Below are 13,657 nucleotides of genomic sequence, written 5' to 3'. Positions count from 1 at the left end.
CATTTCGAAGACAAAACATTAATACGCTCAGTGTTTGATAGGATATTATCAAATAAAAAAAAAATCACTAAAGATAAGGCAAAGTATAAAACATAAGAACAGCAATAAAATATTTTTTAGGCAGTAACAGCAGGAAACTGTTTGAGGGTGGATGGCATAATCTCAAGAGTAATTTGAGAATGGTCTATATCATAAAAGGAAATATATTTTTACATAAAAGACATACACATGAGTTGAGACCTCAATACATGGAAACAGTCGAAAACAATATAGAATTACCAATGGAAGTGTTATAGGACACTTTCCAGATAAAACCTCCCATTAACATTGAAGTATAGAGGGAGCTAACATCAACTCCAAGAATTGTGGATTCTCCAAAAACAAAAAAGAAAAGACACCAGTTGAAACTGTGAGGAGAAGTGAAAGAAATAGGAAAAGGAATGAATGGTTATGTTCAAACTCAAAGAAAACAAAATGTTCTGAGCAAAATTCTAAGGAAGAATTTAGCTTGGGGCGGGGGGGGGGGAGGCTTATAATGAAATAAGCTAGCACTCATTAAATACTAACAATGGTTAGCTAGTCTTGATAGACCCTGGCGAAAAGATAGAAAAAGAAGACAGTTTAGCAAACAGACGGGAGAGAAAAAAGAAAGGCTCTCCACCGGTGTTGTCAGTGGAATCCCATTTCATTCTTACCTCTCTCTCTCTCTCTCTCGCTGTATATATATATATATATATATATATATATATATATATATATATATAGCAGGCCGCTCGGCGTTGTCTGGTTGTGAATTTGCAAATCTATAATATAAAGCTGAATGTCTGTGTGTGTATGTGTGTGTCTGGTCACGAATAGGCTCCTATATTGTTGACTATTTTAAAAAACTGATCACATATAATGATAGAAGATGTATCCAGACACAAGAATGGGTATGTTTGATTTGGCAGAACGGTTGTTCATTAAAATTGTGGGATCTGCGATCGCGCCTGGTCCACAAAGTATAGAAATAAAAAATTTAAAAATAAAAAAAAAACGTTTACAAGTGTTTTTGATATAGATGTACATAAAAATACTTTGATAAGTATGCTTTAACTTAAATAGGGATGGTATAATAAAATTGTGGAGTCTGTGTTCGCGCCTGACCTCCATAGAATGGAAATAGGTACAAACTTTAAAAAAGACTTTTCATATCTATCTGCGTAAGTATACTTTGATAATTTTGTTTCAGTTTGAAGAAATATGGTATAATAAAATTATGGGGTGTACGTTCGCGCCTGACCTCCATAGAATGGAAATATGTCACAAAGTTTAACAAGGTTTTTTAATATAGATCCACAGAATATTGTGATAAGTGTTTCAGTGTGAACAGGTATGGTATAATAAATTATGGGGTTTATCCATTTTATTTTTACTTTCATCATATTTTGCTTTGGTTTTGATACCCCCAAATTCGGAGCTATCTCTTTACAACCCTTCCTTTTCATAAGCTATCATACTTTCATGAATCAGAGTCCATTTTCTGTAGGCTGTTTTTGAACTCAGTGAACGACGGGTACTTTTGCTAGTATTATATAATAAAATAGAAATCGCTCCGGACAAGACATGAGCCACTTGATGTAAAGAGCTTAAGGTTAAAAACTAGGCAATGATAAACGTTGCATGGATAGCTTGCCAATACCCAGAAAGCAGCAATTCTTCCCCCTTTGTCAGAAGCATTGGTAACGGAATCTGAGGACTAAAGGACAAAATAAGGGCAGTGAGAATTTCAAGGCTACGGAAAGAAAATTCACGATTCACATTCTATTCTACTAAGTAGAAAATTTTGTTTTAGAGTTTGATATAAATTATGCTTTTTATATTTTTATGGGCGGGGGAGGGCTACACTTATCGAATATTAACTATTCCGTACTTTAACCATATGTCATCTCACTATTATATTTATTTATTTATTTGCAGACTTTTATCCTCATCCGCAGTTGTTGTTTCGCCATGTTTCGACCAGTTCATCCTCTGACCTTTTTTAGGTGATTAACCATGACGGGATAGGAATGCTGAGTCTTGTAACTTATCCCCAGTAAATACTGCCTTCCATAGTTGTCGTCTCATCGCGTTTTTGGCTAACTAAACCTCTGGCCTGCTTTGAGGAGGAATGAAACTGCTATCTTCAGACAATGCTCACTTGGAACCGTAGAGATTCAACGCCTCTATCCACTGCGCCATGGGCTCCGAATAACCTGAAGAAGGCCAGAGGATGAATTGGTCGAAACGTTGTGAAACAATAACAACTATGAAGGTAAGGCTAACAGTCCGCAAATAAATAAATAATTACACAAATTACTCATCTCAAAAGATTCCAATAAAAAATGATGTATAAAAAAATATTTGATTTAATATTTGTGGTGACCCAAACTATAGCCAGTGGGCATCTCAGTGGGGAGGTTTACAGGTGGCCACTTTACAGTTTGAAAAAGACCGGAAAAGGATGCAGTGAAAGAAAGTAAATATATGTCTAAAAACGTAAGAGGATAAAACAATGAAATCGGATAATAGCTCACCCTTAACTTGAAGAGGTCAAAGGTTTATGACCACTCCCGAGAAAGGTCATGAAGACATTTATTAAAAAAAAAAAGAAAAGAATAACGGAAAGTAGGTATTTACTTCTTTGCCACCACATGAAGATGCGACACAAGGTCAGAAGTTGGGGAGAGTCAAGCCAGCGCCCCTAAAGGAGGAGAATTCTGGCCGTTTAAAAATTGCCTGGGCAGCCCTGTCAGCACATATATATAAGTATATACACAAACACACACACACACATATATATATATATAAATACATACAGGGTGGAATGATCAAATTGTCGCCCTAGAAAAGGTGACATGATTCCATTTCCGTTTGATGGAAGCCGGTTTTATTTTTTTTGTTGTTGTTGTTGTTGCAAACCATTCACTAGTTGGCCAGTTGTGTACAAATCCCAAGAGTGATAAAAGTTTGAAAGCGACACAATGTTCAACAAGCACCTCCAAACACCCGGGTAACGCCGGGCACCCAGACTAGCATACCAGTAAGAACAGTTGGAAATGAGTTATTCACCATCCATTATGACTATTCGGTACTTGTACAGTTTAATCAAGACATTAAAAAAATGAAAATATTGAAAAAAGTTTATATTGTACGTATCCATTATGGAATGAAGTTCTCCGAAAAAAAAAAAAAATTCACTTAATTTCATCAAGTAGTTTCTGTTTTACAGCGAACAAAACAATTTGTTATGATACCGAGCAAAAGGTTCGATTTTTAGGAAGAAAAGCTAGTATTAAAGATGGGGAGGGAGTGTCGGCGCTTTAACTGGAGTTATCTCCCTTTGGCGTTTCTAAACTCCAAACAAAAATTAAGAAAAAATCCAAGATATCTGCCTTCAAACGTGCTGTCATAAAAAACATGTTTTTCCGCTGTAAACAAAAAACAAAAAAAAAAAACTACTCGATATGGAAATTTTTTTTCCCGGAGATCTTCAGTTCAGAATGGATATGTACAATATAACCGTCTTCCGATATTTTCATTTTTTTAATGTATTAATTAAACTGTACATGTACCGACTATTCAGTTCCTACAGCCATGTCCCTAGAAAATGGAGTCATAAAACATTACATAGTTATATGGGACAAGAAGGTGAAAGAACCTTAGTGGAACTTAATGCCCCAATGACGTTGCGTTAAACAGAGCTGAAAATAAAAGATAACCAAATATGAAGATTTTATGTATGATATGAAAAGAAATTGGAATCTTAGGAAGATCTCTATCATTCCAATTATTATAGAAACAACTGGACTCATGAAAAAGAATTTCAAAAACTACTTGGCAAATATACCCGGTGAACTAAGTGCAAGACAGATTCAAACAGTCAGAATATTTTTAAAAAATCTGTCGGTTAGAATACCTGAGTTAGCGGGTAAATGTTTGGCATCCGATAGAATGCTCCATCTCTACCTTGAACAAACTGATAAGAAAATTTGAAGAAAAATGTAGGGTTTGTATTTACTGTACACATAGATTCGAAAAAGTTGTCAAAAAAACAAAAAAACAAATATATAACAAATAAATGTTATCCAAGGCAAGATAAGTTACTTTTCTACCTAACTGGATATGTTTTTAGTGTTTTTATTCAATGTAACATGTTTATTCAGCTCGAAAAACATACAATGTTTACCGATGTATTGGAAAATTTAAAACGGCGCCCGACTCTCTCTTTGACACGGCAAGTTTGAGAAAAGGAGTTAAAAAAAAAAAAACTGCAACATACTGTTAAAAACCCAACAAATATATGTCAGTCTATGTCACGGTAACATATATTGAGCGAGTTTCTAACCGTATTTTGTTTAGTTTTTTATTTATAACTCCTTTTCCCAAACTTACCGTGTCAAAGAGAGAGCCGGGCGCCATTTTAAATTTTTCAATACATCGATAAACATTGTATGTTTTTCGAGCTGAATAAACATGTTACATTGAATAAAAACACTAAAAACATATCCAGTTAGGTAGAAAAGTAACTTCTTGTTGCCTTTGATAACATTTATTTGTTATATATTTGTTTTTGTTTTTTTGACAACTTTTTCGAATCTATGTGTACTGTAATACAACTCCAAAATGTACATATGCATATTTTCCAAAAGAACAGACTTGCCTGTTATAAGAAATCCTTGAGAAATCCCGATCCAAAATAGTGACAGTTGATTTAAAAAAAATAAAAATATACACTTCTTTTTTTTTTTTTTTTTTTTTTTTTTTTTGCGCACAAACACTTTCCAAAAGAACAGACTTGCCCGTTAGAAGAAATCCTTTAAAAAAATCCTAATCTGAAATAGTGACATCCGATTAAAAAAAAAATATATATACACTTTCGTTTTTGTTTGTTTGTTTTCTAATCGGATTGCGATTTCTTAAGGATTTGTTCTAACGGGCAAGTTTGTTCTGTTGGAAAGTTTTTGTGTGCAACAAAAAACAAACAAACAAACAAACAAACAAAAAACGAAACGTATATACATTTCGTTTAAAAAAAAAAATTTTTTTTAAATCAACTGTCACTATTTCGGATCGGGATTTCTAAAGGGTTTCTTAAGTCTGTTTTTTTTTGGGGGGGGAGTGCTTGTGTACTACTACTACTACTACTACTACTACTACTATAACAACAACAACAATAACAACAAACAAACAAACAAACAAACAAACAAAAAAAAAATCGATTGGCAACCAAAGGAATGACACCCAGTTAAAGTATATATTACATCAGCATGAATAAATGTCTATGAAATAATGTTGCGGGGGGCCGGTCGTCCGGAGACAATCGACCCAACAACTAACAAAATAAACACAGGCAAAAGGTAAACAGCATGCAAGGCAAAGAATGACAGACACAGGTTGTTCGATTTAAAGACGAGGGTTCGCCTTTTATTTGAATATAAACAAAAATGTTCAAATCCGGGTGCTGATCGCCTGGAAGGTCGCACGTCACTGGAGGCAAGGTCTGAAGGTCCGGACTGGTATTCTGGACGTAGTGTGGTTCCGAGGGTGCTTGCTGGGTATGGAAACGGTCAGCTGGGCGTCAGGGCGATCCGGAACGCAGGGTGAACACTGAGAGCTCGGGGGTCAGTGTTGAGGCACCGACAACACCGAGAACGGAGGGATCAGTATTCGGAACGGACGACAGGTACGGAGCCAGGTAGCGGACCGGAGGTGCAAGCGAGGTAGCGGACCGGAGGTGCGAGGTAGCGGACCAGAGGTGCGAGCGAGGTAGCGGACCAGAGGTGCGAGCGAGGTAGTGGACCAGAGGTGCAAGCGAGGTAGCGGACCGGAGGTGCGAGCGAGGTAGCGGACAAAAGGTGCGAGCGAGGTAGCGGACCGGAGGTGCGAGGTAGCGGACCAGAGGTGCAAGCGAGGTAGCGGACCAGAGGTGCAAGCGAGGTAGCGGTCCAGAGGTGCAAGCGAGGTAGCGGTGCAGAGGTGCAAGCGAGGTAGCGGTGCAGGAAGCTGAGACTGCAGGCAGGAGATGCGGGTGCAGTGCAAGAAGCTGAGGCTGCAGGCAGGAGATGCAGTGCAGTGCAGGAAGCTGAGGTTGCAGGCAGGAGATGCAGTGCAGTGCAGGAAGCTGAGGTTGCAGGCAGGAGATGCAGTGCAGTGCAGGAAGCTGAGGTTGCAGGCAGGAGATGCAGGAAGCTGGATGCTGCAGGCAGGAGATGCAGGAAGCTGGAAGCTGCAGGCAGGAGGTGCTAACAGAGTAAACAAAGTGGTAGGTCTTTCGTAGGAACCTAGCCCTGAAAAGGGCTCTTTGTGTTACTTCTGTAGCTGCATCGGCGCTGGTCCTGGAGTGGTTCTGAGGAGGGCTAACAGAGTAAACAAAGTGGTAGGTCTTTCGTAGGAACCTAGCCCTGAAAAGGGCTCTTTGAATACTGCTGTCGCTGCTTCGGCACTGGTTCTGGTTCTCGGGTGTTTCCTGACCGCTGCTGCTACCGCATGAGATCCGTCGGCTAGTGTGAGTAGATCTCCAATTCAGGGGACTCGTAGCCCCCTAGCCGGATTAACTTTTTTGGCCGAGAGGCGCTTTCTTTGTGGAGACAGGGTGTTACAACTGGCGTCGGTCTCGGAAAAAGGATTAATGAAAGTCATTAATTCCAGACAAAATGTTTACAAGTCAAACTTAGTTTGGCAGTTTGAGAGTTGTATTTAATTTAATTCCGTCTGAAACAAAAAAGACAATCATTTCGTTATTAATCGTAAAAGATTAATTTTTATGAGTGTTTCCCTTTAACAGCGAGGATGCTGGAAGGGAGACATAAGTAGGTCAGCTGCTGACCTTGCCTTTTAGGTGAGGCTATTCGTCCATTCGCCTCTCTTTTTCTCCGTCGCTCATGTTAGAGATGACGCGTGTTTAAACACAGTGGAGTGGGGGAAGGTAGTTTTCTTGCCCCCACGACAAGGCCCTCTCCCTGGATAATTGATCATACTCAATTACAAATATGATGGTTTTTTTGATGGTCATGCCCTCTCTCTGGATACTTGGGTATAATCCGCTAGTAGTAGATGTACGTCTTATATCTACTTGGAAAGGTAACCTTTCTTCCACGCCTGGTGTGTTTGGTGGGAGGGCTGGACGCTTCTGGAGTTTGGTCTGTCTCTTGGCGAGCTGGCTGTGATTGTGTTGTTGTTGGGGCTGGTTCGGCGTCTCGGTGAGTTAAGACGGGTTCTGCCCCTTGCGATGTCTTTTCCAGGAAAGCTGGTTTAACTCTGTCGATCGAAATGGTGTCGTTCCGATTTCCTCGGTTGATGGTCAAATGTTTTTCAGTACGCTGCAGGACTTTAAATGGACCTTGGTATGTTGGTATTAGTGGTCTCTTTACTGCATCGTTTCGTACGAAGACATATTCGCAATCCTGCAGCTGGTGAGGGATGTGGACGGTTGAAGTATTGGCCAGGTAGAGAAAGTGTCGTGCCGAAGACTACTTCTGCTGGGGAACAACCTAGGTCCTCTTTCAGTGAGTTTCGAATTGACAAGAGGATAAGAGGTAGCTGGTCCACCCAGTTGTTGGTGGGGTGTCTTGTGGTCAGAGAAGCTTTCAGTGTCCGATGAAATCTTTCCACGAGGCCGTTGGCGCAAGGGTGATAGGCTGTGGTCTTGATGTGCTTGACGCCAAGTAGTTGGGTAAAATCCTGGAAGAGTAGGGACTGAAACTGTGCACCGCGGTCTGTGGTGATGATGCCGGGCACACCAAATACTGCAATCCACTCTTGCAGGACGGCCTTTGCTACCGTGTTAGCCGAGGTGTCTCTGATGGGAACTGCCACTGGCCACCTGGAGAAACGGTCCACAACAGTGAGGAGGTGCTGGTAATTCTGGCACATTGGAAGAGGCCCGACTATGTCGATATGAATGTGACTGAAACGAGCATCGGGATTGCTGAATGTGCCTGGTGGGGATCTTGTGTGTCTGTGTACCTTGCATTTTTGGCATTCAAGACACGTTGACACCCAATTCCGGATGTCCGAGTTCATATTCGGCCAAACAAAGCGGTCGGTGATGAGTTTTCCTGTGGCCCGTTTGCTGGGGTGTGACATCCCGTGGAGATGGTTAAAGATCTGCCTCCGGAGTGCTGGAGGTATGTAAGGTCTGGGATGGCTCAGTTTAGTGTCGCAGTAAATGGTTCTGCTACTGAAGGGAGCCGGGAATTCCTTTAACTGCAGGGATGTGTTTGCCAGCACATCTGGGAGAGTTGTATCGGAGTCCTGTGCCTCTGCTATCCGGTCCTGGCTGAGCGGGCTGTCTTCCAAGGCGTTGATGTTGGACCTGGACAAGGCATCAGCAACAGTGTTATTTTCGCCTTTGACATATTGAATGTCAGAGGTAAACTGGGAGATGTAGTCCAGGTGCCTGATCTCACGGGCAGAGTATTTGTCTGAGTTGTTAGACAGAGAAGTTGTCAGGGGTTTATGGTCAGTTAAAACAGTAAAACTGCGGCCCTCGAGTAGGTGGCGAAAGTGCTTGATAGCGAGGTAGATTGCTAGAAGCTCTTTGGAGAAAGTGCTATATCTCGACTGAGCTGGTGAAAGTTTAGCGGAGAAGAAGGCTATAGGTTTGCGTTGGTCTTCACTCTCCTGTTCCACGACAGCTCCTACTCCGGTATCTGAGGCGTCTGTAGTGAGATATATGTGCGTCCGGGTGTCCTCGTTCAGGTGTGCCAACTTTGTGAAGTTTGCTAAAGCAGCTTTTGCTGCGTAAAAGGCTTTTACTTGTTCCCCTTCCAGAGTGATGGATTTGTTTTTTCTCTGGAGGACGTTTGTCAGGGGTGTGAGGAGATCTGAGCATTTGGGGATGAAACGTTGGTAAAAGTTTACCATGCCCAAGAAACGTTGTAATTGTTTTATGGATGTTGGCATGGGAAAATCCCGTATCGCTTCTATTTTTGCCGGAAGTGGAGTGATCCCATGAGCATCGGTGTGGTGTCCTAAGAAGTCTATGTGCTGTGCTCCGAATTCGCACTTGTCTGGGTTGATTCGGAGTCCATAGTGTTTCAGATGGCGAAACACTTCTTCCAGGTGTTTTGCGTGGGTCTCCACATCTCTGCTGGCCACCAAGATGTCGTCTATGTAGGCGTAGACGTATGGCAGGCCACGCAGAACCTCGTCCATAAGTCTTTGAAAAGTCTGGGCTGCATTACGTAGTCCAAAGGGCATTTTTAGGAATTCGAACAGTCCGAAAGGGGTTGTAACAGCTATCTTCTGTACGTCCTCTGGAGCAACTGGTACCTGGTAGTATGCCTTGGTCAGGTTGATCTTCGAAAAGATACGAACCCCCTGTAGGCCCGATGCGAAATCGTGGATGTGTGGAACTGGATACCAGTCGGGCACGGTGGACGCAGACTCTGAACTCCCCATCAGGCTTGGGTACCAAATGTAGTGGCGATGCGTATGGACTGTCTGAGGGACGGATGGTGTTGTCCGCCAACATCTCTTTAAAAGCCTTCTTGGCATATGCCAGCTTGTGTGACGGGAGTCGTCGTGGCCGTGCGAATGCGGGTTGTCCAGTGGTCTTTATATGGTGCTGGGTTTGATGTTCTCCTGCGTCGGTAGGCTTGATAGGCTGGGTGATGTCCTTGTACCGGCACAGGATTTCCGCGTAGCGTTGGTCGTGTTGAGTTGCTACGCTAATCCCGGTTGTGTTGCAACTTGATGGGGTCCCTATAACCTTGAGCGATGTGGTGTTGTCGGATAGGGTCCTTGTCTTCATGTGGACGGTCAAGTTGTAGTGTGCCAGGAAATCAGCGCCGAACAAGGGGGTTTTGACATTTGCCACAGTGAATGACCACTTGAAGTCATGCCTAAGCTTAATATTCAGAGTTAGTTCTTGGTTCCCGTAGGTTTCTATGATGGAACCGTTTGCTGCCCGAAGTTGAAATGGGGCGGGTCTTAGGTTTGACTTGTTGGTGGGTGGTATGACGCTGATGGCTGCACCAGTGTCGACTAAAAATTTAAGGCCGTTATTATGGTCCCACACATAAAAAAGACGACTATGCATGTGTGTACCAGCAGGGGTCGTCGCCACTTCCTGCTGGTTTATTCGTTTCCCTGTGTCCTTTGGCGTGTACAGGGAGGTTGACACTTGCGAGCTTAGTCACCGAAACGTTGATGGTACCAGCATTCGTTGGGGTTATAGCTCCGTCTCTGGCTCGAACTGCGGGTACGGCTTCTATAACGCGTGCGTGGGGCTGGGCTTCGACCGCGAGTGTGGGTGTCTGGGTTTCGTTGCCTAAGTAAGGTGAGTTTCAGCTCTTGGAGTTCGGCTCTCATCTGAGCCATCTCCTCTTCGAAGCGTCGTGCAAGGCTTTGAGGGCTGTTATCGCCTTGGTGGTCTCTTTGGTGAGTCCTTTCCACTTGGTGGACTCTTTCGTGGGTGTCGTCCACTTGGTGGACTCTTTCATGGCCCCGGGAATAGACCTTGTCTGCTGAATTGGCCAACACTTCCAGGGGAGTTTCTATAGGAACCAGGGCCAACACCTGAGTGATGTTCGAGGGCAACCGATCCATCCATAGGCCTCGGAGAATAGGCTCGGCCATGGTGTTGTTTCCGAGGCGACTCTTCATAAGGCGCAAGAGCTGGGATGGGGTTCTGTCGCCGAGAGACACGTGAGAGAACAGGTCTCTGATAAGATCTTCATCCGAGCGGCCTGTGCGCTTAAGGATGGCATCTTTGAGGTGGGTGTATGGAAGGTGTTCGGGTGTATTCATCAGGATGTCCTCCACTTCTTCCACGACGGCTGCAGGTAGGGCCTGTACCACTGCGGCATATTTGGTGTCCTGGCGTGTCCTGGCGTGTGACTCTCCTGGATGCGAAAATCGCCTCCAGTTGAATAAACCAACTCCTGGTGTTCACGGGGTTATATGGCGGTAGTTGAATGAAGGGAGTTGATGTGTTAATCTCGTGTTCTTCGGTGCCTTCCGCCATCTTCTGTGTCAGTTGTTTGCCCGAATCGAAAGTCGCGTCGAGTCCGTCTGTATTTTTAGCAATCTTCTCTGCCAGCTGTTTTTGCCTGTGTTAAGTATCACGTCGGGGTCACCACTTGTTGCGGGGGCCAGTCGTCCGGAGACAATCGACCCAACAACTAACAAAATAAACACAGGCAAAAGGTAAACAGCATGCAAGGCAAAGAAGAATGACAGACACAGGTTGTTCGATTTAAAGACGAGGGTTCGCCTTTTATTTGAATATAAACAAAAATGTTCAAATCCGGGTGCTGATCGCCTGGAAGGTCGCACGTCACTGGAGGCAAGGTCTGGAGGTCCGGACTGGTATTCTGGACGTAGTGTAGTTCCGAGGGTGCTTGCTGGGTATGGAAACGGTCAGCTGGGCGTCAGGGCGATCCGGAACGCAGGGTGAACACTGAGAGCTCGGGAGTCAGTGTTGAGGCACCGACAACACCGAGAACGGAGGGATCAGTGTTCGGAACGGACGACAGGTACGGAGCCAGGTAGCGGACCAGAAGTGCAAGCGAGGTAGCGGACCGGAGGTGCGAGGTAGCGGACCAGAGGTGCAAGCAAGGTAGCGGACCAGAGGTGCGAGCGAGGTAGCGGACCAGAGGTGCGAGCGAGGTAGTGGACCAGAGGTGCAAGCGAGGTAGCGGACCGGAGGTGCGAGCGAGGTAGCGGACAAAAGGTGCGAGCGAGGTAGCGGACCGGAGGTGCGAGGTAGCGGACCAGAGGTGCAAGCGAGGTAGCGGTCCAGAGGTGCAAGCGAGGTAGCGGTGCAGAGGTGCAAGCGAGGTAGCGGTGCAGGAAGCTGAGACTGCAGGCAGGAGATGCGGGTGCAGTGCAAGAAGCTGAGACTGCAGGCAGGAGATGCAGTGCAGGAAGCTGAGGTTGCAGGCAGGAGATGCAGTGCAGTGCAGGAAGCTGAGGTTGCAGGCAGGAGATGCAGTGCAGGAAGCTGAGGTTGCAGGCAGGAGATGCAGGAAGCTGGATGCTGCAGGCAGGAGATGCAGTGCAGTGCAGGAAGCTGAGGTTGCAGGCAGGAGATGCAGGAAGCTGGATGCTGCAGGCAGGAGATGCAGGAAGCTGGATGCTGCAGGAGGAGATGCAGGAAGCTGGATTCTGCAGGAGGAGATGCAGGAAGCTGGAGGCTGCAGGAGGAGATGCAGGAAGCTGGAAGCTGCAGGCAGGAGGTGCTAACAGAGTAAACAAAGTGGTAGGTCTTTCGTAGGAACCTAGCCCTGAAAAGGGCTCTTTGTGTTACTGCTGTAGCTGCATCGGCGCTGGTCCTGGAGTGGTTCTGATGAGGGCTAACAGAGTAAACAAAGTGGTAGGTCTTTCGTAGGAACCAAGGGCTCTTTGAATACTGCTGTCGCTGCTTCGGCACTGGTTCTGGTTCTCGGGTGTTTCCTGCCCGCTGCTGCTACCGCATCGTCGGCTAGTGTGAGTAGATCTCCAATTCAGGGGACTCGTAGCCCCCTAGCCGGATTAACTTTTTTGGCCGAGAGGCGCTTTCTTTGTGGAGACAGGGTGTTACAACTGGCGTCGGTCTCGGAAAAAGGATTAATGAAAGTCATTAATTCCAGGCGAAATGTTTACAAGTCAAACTTAGTTTGGCAGTTTGAGAGTTGTATTTAATTTCATTCCGTCTGAAACAAAAAAGACAATCATTTCGTTATTAATCGTAAAAGATTAATTTTTATGAGTGTTTCCCTTTAACAGCGAGGATGCTGGAAGGGAGACATAAGTAGGTCAGCTGCTGACCTTGCCTTTTAGGTGAGGCTATTCGTCCATTCGCCTCTCTTTTTCTCCGTCGCTCATGTTAGAGATGACGCGTGTTTAAACACGGTGGAGTGGGGGAAGGTAGTTTTCTTGCCCCCACGACAATAGGTTACCTTACATTTTTATTTCCAAATCCATGATGCGTCTGTCCAGTATCTAGTGGCTAGTGGTGGCCTTTACCGCTGTGTCTGAAATTTTCTTTCGACAAGTCAGTGCTTTTGTGAGAAGGACACTCAAGAAAATCTGTGGCTGATACAGTTACCAGTTACCTTGCACTTGCTTGTTATTGGATTCTGACTGTGGATGCTCAGAGAGTAATAAATGTGTCATATAAGCATTTATCATTGAGATAGTTTTGTATAGATATCTCTTCTTTACAAGTCCTGTGTCAATAGAGGTGAGGCGACGTGTACAGGCCTAACAAGTTGGGAGTATGTAGTCACAAATCTGCACACAGGCGGCTTAAAGCTTATCTTAATATCACTGTTAGGTTTGAGGAACAGGAAATAGTTTCAGTGAGTTTTTTTTTTTTTTTTTTTTTTTGCGACTGAGCAGCCTTTTTAAGGAACACTGCTTCTCACCCAGATCATGGGAGAGATCTAGAAAAGGTGACCTAAAAATCGTCTGTTCTTATTTTCAGCTGGTCAGTTACCTACGGTTGTTCATTTCTGCAGGGGTAAACAAAATAAAAAAAATAATGGGATTTATTCTAAAAAGAAAACTAAATTGAATATTGTTACCGGATACACTTCTTGATACGAAAGAGTCGGTTAATCTAGAGCGAAGAACAGCCATTGTTGCCAGAGAATTAGCTAGATAGAAGGTAGATATTGCTGTTCTATCTGAAAGCCGTTTTAGTGCT

General features: G+C 44.2%; 1 protein-coding gene across 1 annotated transcript; it reads right to left on the bottom strand.

The window, feature by feature from the left end:
• Window positions 1–9,205: 9,205 nt before the first annotated feature.
• On the bottom strand, window positions 9,206–10,066 carry LOC145261180 (uncharacterized). The gene has a single exon (XM_080119501.1). It carries the CDS (start codon window positions 10,064–10,066, stop codon window positions 9,206–9,208), a length of 861 nt encoding a protein of 286 aa, XP_079975627.1.
• Between the last annotated feature and the right edge of the window lie 3,591 nt (window positions 10,067–13,657).

Source organism: Euprymna scolopes, chromosome 37, assembly GCF_053919585.1.
Source record: "Euprymna scolopes isolate OS-2025 chromosome 37, ASM5391958v1, whole genome shotgun sequence".
Lineage (NCBI taxonomy): Eukaryota > Metazoa > Mollusca > Cephalopoda > Sepiida > Sepiolidae > Euprymna > Euprymna scolopes.
The sequence above is the reverse complement of the archived record's forward strand: the minus strand, read 5'-3'. Positions and strand labels throughout refer to the sequence as shown.

What these genes read in the sequence shown, in the direction of transcription:
- LOC145261180 (XM_080119501.1), bottom strand. Translation starts at nt 10,066, where the DNA reads ATGCATAGTCGTCTTTTTTATGTGTGGGACCATAATAACGGCCTTAAA.